This window comes from Crocuta crocuta, unplaced genomic scaffold (assembly GCF_008692635.1).
Source record: "Crocuta crocuta isolate KB4526 unplaced genomic scaffold, BGI_CrCroc_1.0 scaffold102, whole genome shotgun sequence".
Lineage (NCBI taxonomy): Eukaryota > Metazoa > Chordata > Mammalia > Carnivora > Hyaenidae > Crocuta > Crocuta crocuta.
Window position 1 is genome coordinate 5,472,231 of NW_027530019.1, and position 15,985 is coordinate 5,488,215.

Consider the following 15,985-nt stretch of genomic DNA (forward strand, 5'->3'; position numbering starts at 1 on the left):
TGAACCGCGTTGATCTCTGGTGTCTCCTAAAAAGTACACAGCACTTCTGTGGCATTCATGTAAAAAAAAAAAAGGATGATCTGAATTTAATAATGAAGTGACACTGAGAAACCCAAATTGAAGGCCATCTTACAAAATAACTAGTTGGTACTCTTTGAAAGATGCAGCCTGAAGAACTGTCCCTGGATTGAAGGAGACTCATGGGCCGTGACAACTCAATGCAATATGGAATTGTTGATGAGATCCTGAACTACAAAAAGGACATTAGAGGAAAATTGGGAGATCTTGTATAGGGTCTGTAGATTAATTACCTGGTTTTGATCATTGTGGGTGGTTGTATTGGGGATGATGATAAAAGTTACATGGAAGTTATTTGTGATGTTTTTGCAGTTTTTTGTAAATATGACATTATTTTCAAAGCCAGATCTTAGAGAATTTTTTAAATACCTGAACAACTTTTGATTTCTTTTTAACATTTAGACTAAAACAGAGACTGCAGAAAAACCAACTGATCAATTATGGCCTGGGTCTTCTACTTCTGATATGATTGCCAAAGATGACATTCTGCAGCTTAAAAATGATATTCATGTTTTACAACAACAAAATCAGGTGATGAAAAAGTTACCTATATGTTGTGAGAATTCTTATGACTTCATTAAATTCAAAGGATATAACAGACTTTTCAAAAAAGTACAAAGGCAATGTGAGTTAGTAGACAGGTATTAGCAGGTGAATACGGATTCCATTTATTTCCCTTTATTGGTCGTGAGGTAGTAGTTTCCTCAGAAGGTAGGTTAGTGGAGTTCCAGTTTCCTTCTATACAGGAGCATGGCTAGTAGAGGTGTTCTCCCCTTGACCAAAAAAGTTAAACCTTCTTTATCTATATGGTTGTTAAGATTATTGAATTCTAAGACTTATTTTAAGAGATCAGTTAGGTAATACTTCTCTGGCTAAATATTTCCATTTCATGTAGTTCAAAATGAATACAAAATTTCACCCTTGTCAAATAAATGAATCTTACAAGACGTAAGGAGACTTTGTAGAATTATGAAAATGATATGTCAGTGTTACAGGGTAGAGATAAAACATAGAAGATATTAAAAAATAAGATTGGACTAGTCAGTGAATATGATGTTTATTTTCTCTAACTACTTTATTCTTTTGTATCTAGGAACTTAAAGGAACTGAAGAAAAACTGAGAAATACAAATCAAGACTTATGTAATCAAATGAGACAAATGGTACAAGATTTTGACCGTGATAAACAGGAAGCTGTGGATAGGTAAAGTCTGTGTAAAGGTCTAATACCTGACTGCCCTTCACCTCCCTGCTCTCTCCCACCCCTCAAAAAAGACTCAAGAGAAATTATGGTGTGAACCCTCCCTGCTGAGGTCTTAGCCTGAAGAAAATGAGTCTCTGGCTTCTCAAATTAGAATTTAGAACACATTTTCCATAGAAATGATATTGTGTAGCGGGTTGGGTTCTATACTACCATCAAAACTACAGTTCATTGAAATAGTATAGCTTAATGATTTTTATAGACTAGTCTGGGAAACTATTCTTTATAAGGAAGAAATCTGTGGGAGGGAGTATGTCTTCCAATTACCAAATCATAAACTTGGAAACAGATTTTTGGAACATAACTTACTTGTGAGTTGGGTACTGCTAGTACTTATTTTTAGTTAGATAACTTGGAATTTTGGAACTCTACCCCATTATTTCAATTCATTTTTTATAAACAAGTCCTCAACAAAGAATACTGTCTTCTTGAAGGACTGGGGCATTCTCGTATCCAAGTTTCTTATTTTTCCCTGGAGACATTTGACGAATATTTTGAAGATTTTAAGATCATCCATTGGGAATTAATTATTACCGCTTTTGCTTGAGGGAAACCAATCTGACCTTAATTATACTTTACGTTAGATGGAGGGAGTGGGGAAGGAAGGAAGAAAAGGAAACCAGTTTATCTTGGTGTTTCTAATAATGCCGGGCATTTCCTTAGATTCTGTTGTCCGCTTTCTGTTTCTAGGTGTGAGAGGACCTATCAGCAGCACCATGAAGCCATGAAAGCCCAAATACGTGAAAGCCTGTTAACAAAGCACGCTTTGGAGAAGCAGCAGCTCTTTGAGGTTTATGAGGCGGCTCGCTTGCAACTTAGGTGAGAACGAGACAGTTTAGCTACCCTTCGAGCTCTAGAGACAACATTGTCCTGTTCTGTAGCTTAGAGGAAAACTGTTTTGCAGCCCTTGTATTTTTGTTGTGGTGGTGGTGGTGGTGGTCATCTGGTTGCTGGTTTTATGTACCCAAGGTCTGACTTAGATAAGATGAATAAGGAGATGGCTGCTGTGCAAGAATGCTACCTGGAAGTGTGCAGAGAGAAGGATAATCTAGAATCGACTCTCAGGAAGACCATCGAAAAGGAGCAACAGGCTCAGGAGAAGGTACCGTACAAATTCACATTGTGTTTGTTTCATCTCATTTCTCTGGCATCGCTATTGTCATGGAAGCCAGTACACTTGCTCCCTTGTGAAACAGGGGAGGCCTATGTAGAAGTCTCTTTACTTTCGGCTCTGTCACACTACGATAGCTCACAAAATATAGTAAATATTGAGATGATTTTTAAAACCTTAGTGGAACATGGCATGCACATAGTAGAAAATGATTCTTCCTTAAATATTTATTCTAAGTGGCAAAACAGGGCTCTAAAAATAAACAAGAGTAAGACTCACCCAAACACTGTGAGTCTGAAAGCTAGGGATTCTTGTTTTCCACTCATTTGCTGGCCACTCAGGTGAGCCTACAGAGGCCTGTGGGCACCGCACAGAGAATTCCCTCAGAAACATTTTCCTCTGACCCATTTCTCTCTCAGTACCTAAGTGTCATTTTATTTTTCTGGGGAGAAGGGCAGGAATTTGAACTTGGGACTTAGGGAAGGTAGAGAGCTTTTCAAGTAAGCTCTCATTTTTGCGGGAAGCTGGAGGGGCTACTATACTTTCTACTCCTGCCTGAATCTTCCTAGTTGCCATCGGTAAGTGTCCAGGAGTAGAATCACATGTAAACAGTTGCCCCTCTTTTCTTCCGTGTCCTGCCCGGAGCCTCATCCAGACACACGTCTGACTCTCCCTTCCACTTTGGACCAGCCTGCAGACCACAATTTGAAAGCCACCTGCATCAAGATTAGAAAATATTTTTAAAGGCCCGAGTAAATGTTCTATACAGAGGTTTTCTGAACAAAATTGTATTAAAGCAGGCTCTTGCGACTACAGACTTTAAAAGAATAGTAAAGAGCAGGTGAGGAATTCAGCTCCTTTAGCATTTGGCTTATTTTTGAATACATTATATGGTGAAAAACATGCCATGTATACATATCATCTAATGGAAAAAGAACTTCTAAAGGGAGCTAGTTTTAGTTAGTGCTGGCTGTATAAAAGTTAGAAGGGATCTTGAATTACTTAGAAATTAAGGACTTAGCTTTCAGTAATATTTAGAAAAATTGAAATAGGGAGAGCTCTACTGTGACTTTTTTTTCTTTTTAAATATATAAATTGACAAGAACAGAGGAGTAATTCTCTCAAAAAGGTCATTCTTTTCAGGAATATATTTTCTGGTACTTTTAAAAGAATCAGTTTGGCTATAAATTTGGATCTCATATAACCGGTCACTTGGAATTAACAGCTGCTGTTGACCAGTACCGGCTCGTGAATGTGGCCTGGCCAGGAAGGAAAGTTAAAGCTGCTTTTAGGCTCTCCCATAAAAACTTACAGGCTGAATATTTTTCTTTAAAAATTTTAAATTGTCATACAGTGAAATTGCCTCTTTTTCATTTGGTGCACGTTCTATACGTTTTTAACACATGATTTAAGACCTGTATAGAGTGATGAGGATACAGAAGAGTTTTATCCCCCTATAAGAATGCCTCATGCCGTCTGTCCCTTTGTGGTTAACACCCTGCCCCACTGGGTACTTAAAGCATGAGGAGTGTATTTCCTTTCTTCTCTGGGTCTTCTTTAGTTCTTTTATTTAGATTTATGTATACCCATTATAACATTTAGTAATCTTTGTAAGCCAGTCAGAACAGGACTTTAAATTTAAGAGAATTTATTTCATCTTTTCATATCCTAGAAAATGTTTCACATTCACACAATGGAAGAATCTTATTGAACTCAAGTAAGCTAGGGAACTTTCAGGGCAGTTCTCTGCAGGACATAAACCATTTTCACCCCAGCTGACTTTCCGGTCAGTTACATAGTCTGGATACTGAATTATAAGATAGACAACAGCAAGAGGCCTATGGTATATTTTCCTGTTCCATATGTGCTCTTTTCTGAAACAGTTGTTAAGTTAGGCTGTGGGTTAAGTAGGAGTTCGGTTCCAAGTTTTAAAACTTTTATTAACACACAGAACTTTCCTCCCGTGTCAGCCTGGCTTGTTCAGAGAGTGGGAGAAGTCATCCACGCGGAACCCCTCAGACTGTATAGTAATCATTGAAGGTCATGAACTTGCAGACAAGGCAAAGACAGATGATATTCCCATTTATAATGTCATTTCTATATACATTATAGCTCATTTATACAATTGTAATACATGCAAAGTCAATCCTTAGATGTTAGAGGGTTTTGTTTTTTTTTTTTTGCTATCTGGGGCATGCAAATCAAGTTTAAATGTTTTAAAACTATCGAAGAATTTCCTTTAATGATAAAATTTTTAAAATGAGATATCCCTGTAGTGTGTTCAAATGGCATAACCCTGTGCTTAATAAATCTATTACTTTATTTCTGTAAAGAGAGGGAAGCAAGGTTTTCCTCGCTCTGTGGTAGATTGCAGAAATGGCTGCACAGTCTTCCCACTCTTGAACGCATGGCCCCTTGGAGTGTGACTTTGTAGCAATTCTCAGTAAGAGGTCATCTGTTTCTCATCCCTTGAATCTGATTTTGGCCAATGGGATATTAGTAAACATTAGGCAAGAAGAGCCTTAAAAAGCATTTATGCACTGGGACTTACAAGTTTGATACTCTCAGGAACTCTGTGGCCATCACTGTGTGAATGATCTGGGAGAGCCTGCCGAGTGATGACACATGGGACCAAGTCCTCTTTCTAGAAGACATCAAGCTAACCCCTAGACATGTGGGTGAGGCCATCTTAGACTGTGTGCCTCACCTGTTGGAAGATCAGCTGAACTGGCTTAGACCAGAACCTCTACCCAGCTGACCCAGGGAATCATGAGAAATAATAGATGTTTGCTGTAGTTTAGTTTTGTTGTTATAGTCAAGTTTTGGCTGGCTTATTAGTAGCAAAGCTAACTGATATATGCACAAACATACAACACACAGAAATTGGTAGCAATATTCTGCTCTGGGTCAAAAGGAAAGGTAGATACATAAGGAAACAACTCCTGAAGGATAGATCTACACAGGTAAGACAATTTGAGGATTCTTTCTAAAGTCAACAAAAACACAGGGCACCTGGGTGGCTCAGTCAGGTAAGCATCCAACTTCGGCTCAGCGTCCAACTTCGGCTCAGGTCATGATCTCACAGTTTGTGGGTTCGAGCCCCACATCGGGCTCTGTGCTGACAGCCAGCTCAGAGCCTGGAGCCTGTTTCGGATTCTGTGTCTCCCTCTCTCTCTGACCCTCCCCTGCTCACACTGTCTTTCTCTCTCTTAGGAAAAAAAAAAAAAAGTCAACAAAAACAACAATCATATATGATGTGACACTGGACAACTTTTTCAGCCATGCGATCGACTGTTCTATAGTTTTAGTACAACTATAGTTTCCATGACCTGATTGTGAAGAAATGGGTCCCTTAGTCACTGGAGATTTTCGAAAACCTATAGCACTGAAAATAATAGATAGCATCCCTTTGGCATGTGCCATTGATGGAGAGGAATCAGATGCCAATGAAGACCAAAATAAGCCAGATCAGGTGTGAATCAGAAAAAAACCAGTATGACTAGGTAGTTGTGAATCAGAAGTGATGGTAAAGAGACAGAGCAAAAGCTCTTTTGCTGTGTGGCAATAGGTATGTGAAGTGTATACTTCTCTGGCATTATATTTTGTTAGCTTCAGTGTGTTATTTCTCATGGCATCTCAGTGGGACCATTATAAAACTGTTTTAAAATTTTTCACATTGGGGTGCGCCTTAGTGGCTCAGTCAGTTAAGCATCTGACTCTCGGTTTTGGCTCAAGTCATGGTCTCATGGTTGGTGAGTTCGAGCCCTGTGTTGGGCTCTGCACTGAGTACGGAGCGTGCTTGGGATTCTCTCTCTCAATCTGTCTCTGCCTTTCCCCCACTCATTCTCAAAATAAATAAATAAACTTAAAAATTTTCACATGGAAACTCTTATAGGTCATTTTGATCCTTGAGTAGAGTTTTATTAGAGTTTTCAGATCAACTGGATTCCTAAAATAAATAGAGAATATTATATGAATGGTTCAAATTATTAAATTTTATATGATAGTTGATAGTTATTATTTGATCATTCTTCAGCTAGTTTTGATAAAAAAATTGTCTTTGGTACTGAAAAAAATACCACTCTGCATTTATTACATGGTGCATAATTTTTAAGATAGAGCAATAATTTTTGGTTTATATCAGAATACAAGTCTTTCAGAAACGTACATTTTTTTTTTCTGGCCTATGATACCTAATGGGTCCCATGATGGGTGGGGTGTAAACATAAATGTCAGTTAAACTTTTTAAGAAGTTGTTCTTCTAGTAACATATTCATTGTGTTAGATGCTTTTTCTTTTTATGTAGCCACCTGTAGATTTTTTATCCAGGTATTTAAGATACAAGCAGGCCTTTATAAGACAGTTAATGAAGCTGATTGAGTTAGCATGTAGGAAGATCATTTGTCTCTGTTGCTGCTAGTCCATGCCTGTGACCAGTATTTTATAAATTTGCCTTACAGAATATTAGTATAAATACAGAGATATTTACTTGAATTTTGTTTAAAGAGACAGCCATTGGAGGAAAGAGAAGAGTATGTAAACAAACTGCAGGTGAAACTTAAAGAAAAGTACCAAGATACCCTTAGGGTGGAGAAGAGCATGTGGATGAAAGAATAGGAAACTGCTGTTAAACAGCAGGTTGACAATGAAGTGATATTAGCCAAATCACACTGGGATGAGGAACAGAAAGAGGTGTGGGTTAAAGTTTCTTTCCGGTCACCATGTTTAGAAACTGTAGTATTAACTATAGAGAGAGCCTTCTTCCTAAACTGACACGATTTTTCATTGCCAAGTACATACATGATCATTCATTTCACTTCTCAGAATTGGGCTTTGGCAGCTTACACTAGTTTTATTTTTTAGAATTTCTCCCTCCTCTTGACCCTTCAACCCAATTCAGGATAGAGTGGTTTTTGGAGGGGCGCTTTTTGACTCCTCAAAATGAAACCCTCCTCTAATTTCACATTGTGGAATGATTCAGATGACTCTAGACCCGTCTCTAATAACAAATCAATAACCCATCCTGTGGATTAGAAGGAAGAAGTAATGACTGAGCAGACACAGAAGCAAAAAACATTACCTCTTTTTCCTAAGTAGCAAATGAAATTACTAATAGTTTTCTAGAAAATTAAGAACCAAATTATGATCCTGAAAACTTAGCTGCAAGTGAAATAAATTTTCAAGCTTATTAAAACTAGATTCTTTTGTCCACAAGATTGGTATTAACTCGGGGTGCGGCAACCTAGGGGTGGAGAGTAGACCACTCTCCTGTCTTTTGGCCTCCCTACTCTGCATCTCCCACTCTCTACAGCTCTACACCTCTACAGCTGTTCATTCATCTAGTGCTGGCACCTGAAATTCTGTTACTCATCATTTTGTAACATAAAAATATATATCCTAGAATATATACATTTACACATGTAAAATCTGGATAACACAAAACAGATTCTCTATTTTTACCTTGTTGCAATTGTTTTATACTTGAATTTGCTAACCAGTTATTTACAAGGAGGATGAGATAGAGAGCAAATGTTTTTGCCAGACTGTCAGGAAAGCATAAACCACTACATGGGATTGCCATTTCAAATGCAGCAACATAGCCTGGGACTGTGGCAGCCAGGGAAGCAGTTGGAGAACTTGGATATCCAGGAGGTGGGAACCAGGAAAAGAGAAAAGCAAATTTTGCTGTCTCACAGTTTTGCTTCAGACTGACTGTGTTTTCATCCATCCCACTATACTGTTGAAACTAGAAGTTGTCAATCATTAAGACCTCCTCCTGATAATGCCCGTCCTTCCATGCACAGTAGACTCAGTAAAATTTAATACCTTAACAAGAGTCGAAGGTGTTTGCAAGTAAGTAAAACTATTTTTTAGATCGTTCAGTTTTAGGTTCATTAATTAGACTTAACCCAGTGCCTGCTTTGTGGAAAGCCTAGTGTTGATGGAAAAATACATATTAATAGTAGAAGTTATTTGTTTTTTTTAATGTTTTATTTATTTCTGAGAGAGAGAGACAGTGTGAGCAGGGGAGGGTCAGAGAGAGAGGGAGATACAGAATCTGAAGCAGGCTCCAGACTCTGAGCTGGCTGTCAGCACAGAGCCCGACGTGGGGCTCGAACCCACAAACTGCGAGATCATGACCTGAGCTGAAGTTGGACGCTTAACTGACTGAGCCACCCAGATGCCCCTAGAAGTTTTCTTAAAAAAAAAAAAAAAAAAAAATCATGCTACCTTTGTAGTGGCAATGTCAAAGCTTCCAGAAGGTTGCATCCTGAGAGCAAGAAAGCCTGACCTAATGCAGTATACTTCTATCTCCCATGTGATTTATGTCATGTATATTAGGGTCCAACAGTAACTTTCAGGATTTACTTGACTATATTTTCATTGACAAAGCTTCTCACTCTCATGTAATTACTACAACAATGTCTAGATGGTTTTCAAACACAGCTGTGGTTGTTCTTTTGGCTAGCTATTAATTCTGGGTTTTACTTATTTGAGTGTTTTTTCTTTTCATACAATTTTTCTTCTGAAAACAGATCAAACAAGAACTTATTCAACAGCTCGAAAAGGAGTGGCAGTCTAAGCTGGATCAAACTATAAAGGCAATGAAAAAGAAGACCTCAGATGGTTGTAGCCAAACTGACCAAGTAACCACCAGTGATGTTATTTCCAAGAAAGAGATGGCAGTCATGATAGAAGAACAGAAGCGAAAGATCCAGCAAGATTTAGAGCAAGAGAAAGAAACAGCTATCAGTGGGGGCTTAAAGAAACTTGAGGTTGAATTAGAACTCAAATATTGTGAAAATATTGCCAAACAGGTAATGGGTTTATTATAGTAAAATTATTGGAACTGCCTATTAATGAATATCTACAAAATGCTACCGTTGAACTTGTTCATAACTTTATACTTTAAACATTTTTTGCATTCTAGGGTACAGAACCTCTTACATTGTTACAAACATTTTCTTCATTTTATTTCTGTCGCAAAGCTATTACCCCTCGGTTTTTCCATGTATCTTTATGTTTACAGAGTGTTTGCTCCTCTGAGTTCGGTCTAAACGTTAGGGTACTTGAGGTTAAAGGTAGTGTTTTTATAACTGAATGAAGTGCAATTTAATTAAGAATCTTTCATATCTAGCTTTATAGAAGGTACTACGCTGAAGTACTTATACATAAGCAGACTTAAAGCAAGTGAGATATTTAACAGTATTTGCACTCTGACTCACAGAGTCGAATCTGCAGGCACGCCCCTTCCATGGGACTTTGTCTGTAAATCTCATACACTGCCAGAAAGCGGGGCCATTGCCTCCCCTTAGAAGCACTCAGAGAGCTAGTCTGCTTTTAACTGGGGCATGTTGTTTGGTTTCCAAGAAATGTCAGCCTGAATGAGCTGTGAACACAGCTCTGTGTTAATGCAATAAAGAGTTTTTGTTTGTTTTATCTACATTATTATAGTGATTCTCAAATTTTTTCATTTGAGGATGCCTTTAACACTTTTAAAAACTCAAGACTCTGAAGAGTTTTTCTCTGTGGAGGTTACACCTATTTACTGTATTGGAAAATATAAATCTAAGGAATTTTTGAAAAGGAAGAATCCTGGAGCACCTGGGTGGCTCAGTGGGTTAAGTGTTTGGCTCAGTTCATGCTCTCACTCTGAGAGTTCGAGCCCTGTGTCAGGTTCTATGCTGGCAGCTCAGAGCCTAGAGCCTGATTCAGATTCTGTGTGTCTCCCTCTCTCTGCCCCTCCCCTGCTTACATTCTCTCTCTCTCTCCCCACCCCCCATCTCTCTCAAAAACCATAAATAAATAAAACATGATCTCAAGGTTCGTGAGTTTGAGCCTGATGTCAGGCTGTGAGCTGGCAGAGTGGAGCCTACTTGGGATTCTCTTTCTCCTTCTATCTCTGTCCCTCTCCTACTCACACTCACTCTCTCTTTTTTTCTCCCTCTCCAAATCAATAAATAAGCTTTAAAAATTATAAAAATAAAATCTATAAAAAACCAAGACTACTGAAGCACACTTGCGATTGGCTGTCAGAGCAATGGCCCCGCCCTTAGCACATCCCCTTTGGAGCATTGTTTTAGTTACAGAAATGGGAGTGAAAAAAGACCAGGTCTGAATATTACTTTGAAAATAGTTTTGATCTCACAGACCCCCTGACAGGGTATTTAGTCCCATAGAGGTCTCTGGACCTCTTAACATGACAAATTATTCTGTATTTACTATTTTAGACAAAATGCTTTTATAAAATCTTAGGATAATACCTGAAGTAAAGTTTAAAAAATATATTCAGCTTTTGATAAATACTTGGAATTCTGCCTATTTGTTAAATTGTTTTGCCTGATTTTAGAGGTAGAGAATTTAGAGAATCCTTATAGCATGAAAACATAGGCAAATCTGTGTAATTGTATCAAGGGCATCTTCAGTCAGTTAAATCATTTCCTGAAATGTTTAAGGTTTGAACAGAGTCAAGAAAATGTTCTGTGGACAAAGAGACATGTTTAAGGGTGCTGCTCTGGTATATATACAATTACAGGTGTTGTGAAGAAAAAGAGCGTGATGTAGTAAGAAGGGAAATATTATCATTAACCCTTGGAGTAATATAAATTTCTAGAGGAGATTTATCTTTTCGGCGTATTTTTAACTCCCTAGGATTTACCTGTAAATGTATTTAGCATTTTACCAAAAAATTTAGCCCCTTATGTCAACTCTGGTTTTGTATGTCAATATGGATATAGGTATGTGTGTATGTGTATTTCAAAATAAGGAAATAAGGAAAGATTATTTAATAAGTGACCTGGTGCTAACCTGTGACAGATTTACCCCCAGATCACCCTCATAATTCATCAAGTCCTACATGTTTGCCTGAATGGCTGTATCACCTCATTGTTCAGTTGCAAACTCATCACAGACAGCAGGAGAGGTTGCTCGGTACAAGGCTCAAGGCTATACTGGGACACGCTTGCATGTGTTCATGTGTTTATATGTACGGCATGAGGACTGTGGATATGACAGATGTACTGTTTGGGCAGCCCTGACCCCAAGCAGCCTTCCTGCATGTCTTCTCCTTTTTCTTTTCTTTTTTTTTTTTTTAATGTTTTATTTATTTCTGAGAGACAGATAGACAGTGTGAGCAGGGGAGGGTCAGAGAAAGAGGGAGACTCAAAATCCAAAACAGGCTCCAGGCTCTGAGCTAGCAGTCAGCACAGAGCCTGACACGGGGCTTGAACCCATGAACTGTGAGATCATGACCTGAGCCGAAGTCGGACGCTTAACCGACTGAGCCACCCAGGCGCCCCTGTCTTCTCCTTTTTCTTAAGATAAATAGGAGTTTCTTGGAAATGGCAATTGGTACTTTGTATGAAGCTTTCCAGTAATGGTATTGGCTCTCAAACGTTTATAGATTCCTACTTCTTGTGCTGGCGTTTGCGTGGGACACTATGGGAAGTGTAGAATAGAAGGATTAGAATCTACTGTTTGGGATCAGGTGGGCTGCTTGAGGTCAGTATAACTAACGTAGTGCAATATGATATGAAATACACATGAAATCATAGTTGCTAATTGCAAATGAGATCTTTCTGAAATTTTATACCTCACTTTCCCACTTACTCTTGCAATACCCAATTGCAGGTCGAAACAGCCGTGCAAAATGCTCGTCATCGATGGCTGGAAGAACTACCTGACCTCGCAGAGTATAAAGCACGGGTAAGAGCGGAACAGAAGAAATGGGAAGAGCAACAAGAGATCACTGTGGCCAGACGGGTAAGTACTCTCCCGGAAAAAAGCTTGAGGAGGGCCTCTCTTCTGATCTCTCCTCTTAGTCCCGAGAATTTGTGTCTCCTCACTGTGTTGTAGAAGGACTAAATACTGTAATGCTTGTTAAGCATTAGCTAGAGCCTGGCTGATGGTATCTGTTCTCATCATCAAGATGCTCAGGGAGAAAGAACGTATTTTAGGGTCTTGAAACTCTCATAATCAGGAAGGTAACCTGTGAAACTAAATCCCGTTCCAGCTTGCCCTATCTTTAGGAGAAATTGAGAACAGGTGTTTATCGGTTTATTAAAAGCTCCACAGTATCCTTTTGCATGCTGCAAGTTTGTTTTCCATGCCCTGTCAGTGGTCTCATAACCTCCTTGGAAAATAGCCACCTCTCCTTACCATAGAGGTCATGTTGTTTGACTAGAAACATAAGATATTATAATCGTTTGCGTTCTCCCAATTTATTAGTGTAAACCAATTCTAATCAGAATGCCAATTAACTGAACGTGATTTTGAAATGTGACACTAATTCTAAAATTTACTTGGAAAGGACTAGAAATTTTTTAAATGTTCTGGAAAAGGAATAGTAGTCCATTCCTAACGCATAATAGAGTATGTTGGAAAGCGACAACTCAGTGTTGCGTCACAAAAATAGATTTCTTTTTCATTTTGTATTACACAGACTTCAGAGATAGGCCCAACTATGAATAAAAACTTAATGTTTCAAAACAAAGGAATAAGGAATTATTCCATAATAAGTAGTCCTAGGATAGCCTGATAGCACTTTGGAAAAATTAAGGTTACCTGTGCTTGCATTATAATAAAGTCTAAGTTGATGAAGAAGTTAAACATTTTTAAATGAAAGTATAGAAAAAAGGAATGGAATACCATAATCACTCAGTTTTGGGACAACGGTCATGGTAGCAAAGATGGATAAATAGGATGTAAGAGGTACAAAGAGTTAAAACATTTTTGTTTTTACAATTAAGAAAGTGAGAGGATAATAAAAACAAGGAAAATAAATGAGTTAAATGTGAGAAACATTACCACTAATATATGATAAGAAAAACAGTACAAATTTATAAGAAAAACAAGAGGCTGTGGATAAGTATACCAAGAATGTCCAGATGTGACAAATATGAGAAGTCCAACGAGCAAACGTTAAGGTGCTCTTTTATGCTCTATGTATAGATTCTTTCTTCTTAATTGTAACACAACAAATAAAATAGACTGCAGTGTCAAGTATATGCTAGTGTCCCGATAGGACAGCTATCTGGAAAAATAGTTTGGGTGACAGACATTGTAAATGATGCACATGTTGTATTCATTATCTTATTCCACAGAATACTTAAGTAATTCTGCATAAATAAAAAATCTATTTTAACAGTTTTATGTGGTAGTACACAGGTGTTCATTGCAATATTCTCTATACTTTTTAAGTATGCTGAAATATTTTAAAGGGAAACTTAAGAGGGAAGGAGAAAGGAAATAATATGACGATGTGCATGTGTCTCAGCACTGAAATCAAAAGAATAATAAAGTTGGCTAGACTATAGAAAACAGGCAAGAGCTTTTCTTTTTTTTTTTTTAAAGTTTTTCTGTTTTTTATTTTTTGAGAGACAGAGAGAGCATGTGAGCAAGGGAGGGGCAGAAAGGGAGGGAAAGAGAGAATCTTAAGCAGGCTCCACGCTCAGCGCAGAACCTGATGCGGGGTTCTATCTCACAACCTTGAAATCATGACTGGAGCCGAAATCAAAGGTTGGACATTCAACCAGCTGAGCCTCCCAGGGACCCCAAGAGATCTTTTCTTAAGGACACAGAAGGCCTAAATGTATGTGAATGCAGAAATACAGAAATGAGAAGACAATGTGTTGCTTCTCAAACTTTATCAGGCATGAGATTCACCTGGAGAGTTTGTTAAAGCAGATTCCTGGGCTTTATTCCCAGAGCTTCTGATTTGGTGGGTCTGGAGGAAATCCTGAGAATTTGCATTCCTAACGAGTTCCCAGGGTTTTAGACCACACTTGAGTGTGAGTAGCACTATTGTAGATAATTACTCAGCCACAGAACATAATGTTAACGTGTTGCGAATCCTTGTTCCAAACCAAAGAAGGTGACCTAGGGCCAGTTTCAGTGCTTTGGCAGGAGGGTTCTTGTGAGATTAGAGTGATCCATCAAGATCAGTGAAATTTTAAAGCAGGTTTGTCTGGAGTCCAGAAGCTGTCACTTGGTTCAGTGGTTCCTAAACTTTGCTCCTGTGTATTAGAGAAACTTGAGGATCGAAAAATTACTGTTGCTTGGCTCCTGTCCCCCAGGCTTTATGTTATAATTGGTGCAGGGCGTGGCCTGGGTGTTAGGAGTTTTAAAAGCTTCACAGAGCATTCTAATGTACCTCGACTATCAGGAACCACTGAGTTGATTAATACTGTTAAATTCTCCTCGCACAACTTCACGTGAGAGCAGGCACACCTTTGGTGAGGTGGGGCACATTGTCCCAATTCCATGTGATCTGCCACCTCCACGCTGCCACCTGGGAATGGTCTCCAGGCATCCAGTGTGACAAGACTGTTTTCCCCGAAGGCCCTCTTTAAGCGCGTTTCACACCACTGCTGAATTATTCTGCTGGTAGCAAAAGAATTTTTGCCGTGAATCCCTTTGCACAGCACATCTTAGATAGTGGGTTCCCTTGGTAAATTTAAAATACAATTCAAAATTTTTGATTTATGTGCAACTATTCAGGAACACATTATTGAATAGAAGTGTATAACGTGTTTTAAAATTTTACAGTTGAAGTGTTTGCTAAGATGATATAATAGCTGGAAACTTAGGAGACAGATACGCTCTCTCAGCACCTGGAACACATATATACAGTACTGATTGTTAGCAGCCACCACAGTCCAGGCCAAGCTTTTGGAGATGCCGCCTTCTTTCAACACTTATATCCTTGTGGCTCGTTTGAATTTATAAAAGGGATTCAAGGTCGTTAACCAGTCTGCTCATTATGTAGACAGAGACATTAAGTGCAAAAGAGATTAAGTGACTTTTCTAAGGCCATCTAGCCAAAAGTAATAACTACATAACATTTATTGAGTCCTTACCTGAGGCTCCAGACCAAGTGCCTTAAATGGATTTTCTTCCTTTGTCATTTGACCCGAATACAGTGCTATCAGGTAAGCTTTATAATTATCCTCATTTTATAGATGAGGAAATAGAGTCTCAAAGGAATTGAGGAATGGGCCTGTGGTCCCACAGCTGTTAGGTTTACACTAGCAGTTTGTCCCCGAAGCCTGTTGTGTTAAGCACCTTGCTGGGCTGTGATCAAAGGCAGGATTAGAGTTAAGCCTAGGTTTTTTGTTTCCCTGTGACTTTTTGGTTAAATACTATTACTGTCTGTGATCTGCTAGTCTTGTTATTCTCTTATAAAAGAAAATCAGATCAATGAAAAAATGACTTTTTCTGTTTGCTATTGTCATTTAATAGGAACTGTTCTAACCACTGTGGTTCCATTAAAATACAATTATGTTTGTCAGCAAGTTATGCAGGTATGTGTTATATTTCTAAGTAAGGGGTGCCTGGGTGGCTCAGGAGGTTAAGCATCCAACTTCAGCTCAGGTCATGATCTTGTGGTTCATGGGTTTGAGTCCCACGTCGGGCTCTGTGCTGATGGCCAGCTCGGAGCCTGGAGCCTGTTTCAGGTTCCGTGTCTCCCTCTCTCTCTCTCTCTCTGACCCTCCCCTGCTCATGCTGTCTCTCTCTCTCTCTCTCTCTCTCTCTCTC

At 38.7% G+C, this 15,985-nt stretch overlaps 1 protein-coding gene across 1 annotated transcript in view; it reads left to right on the forward strand.

Moving 5' to 3' along the window:
- The window catches only part of CEP152 (centrosomal protein 152), a 99,750-nt gene that overhangs the window by 53,409 nt on the left and 30,356 nt on the right, over nt 1–15,985 (forward strand). Inside the window, exons 14-19 of the mRNA XM_077764453.1 lie at nt 481–609; nt 1,172–1,281; nt 2,029–2,157; nt 2,308–2,440; nt 8,986–9,267; nt 12,080–12,211. Of these exons, the coding sequence (XP_077620579.1) occupies nt 481–609; nt 1,172–1,281; nt 2,029–2,157; nt 2,308–2,440; nt 8,986–9,267; nt 12,080–12,211 (915 nt within the window). The remainder of the gene's footprint in view (nt 1–480; nt 610–1,171; nt 1,282–2,028; nt 2,158–2,307; nt 2,441–8,985; nt 9,268–12,079; nt 12,212–15,985) is intronic.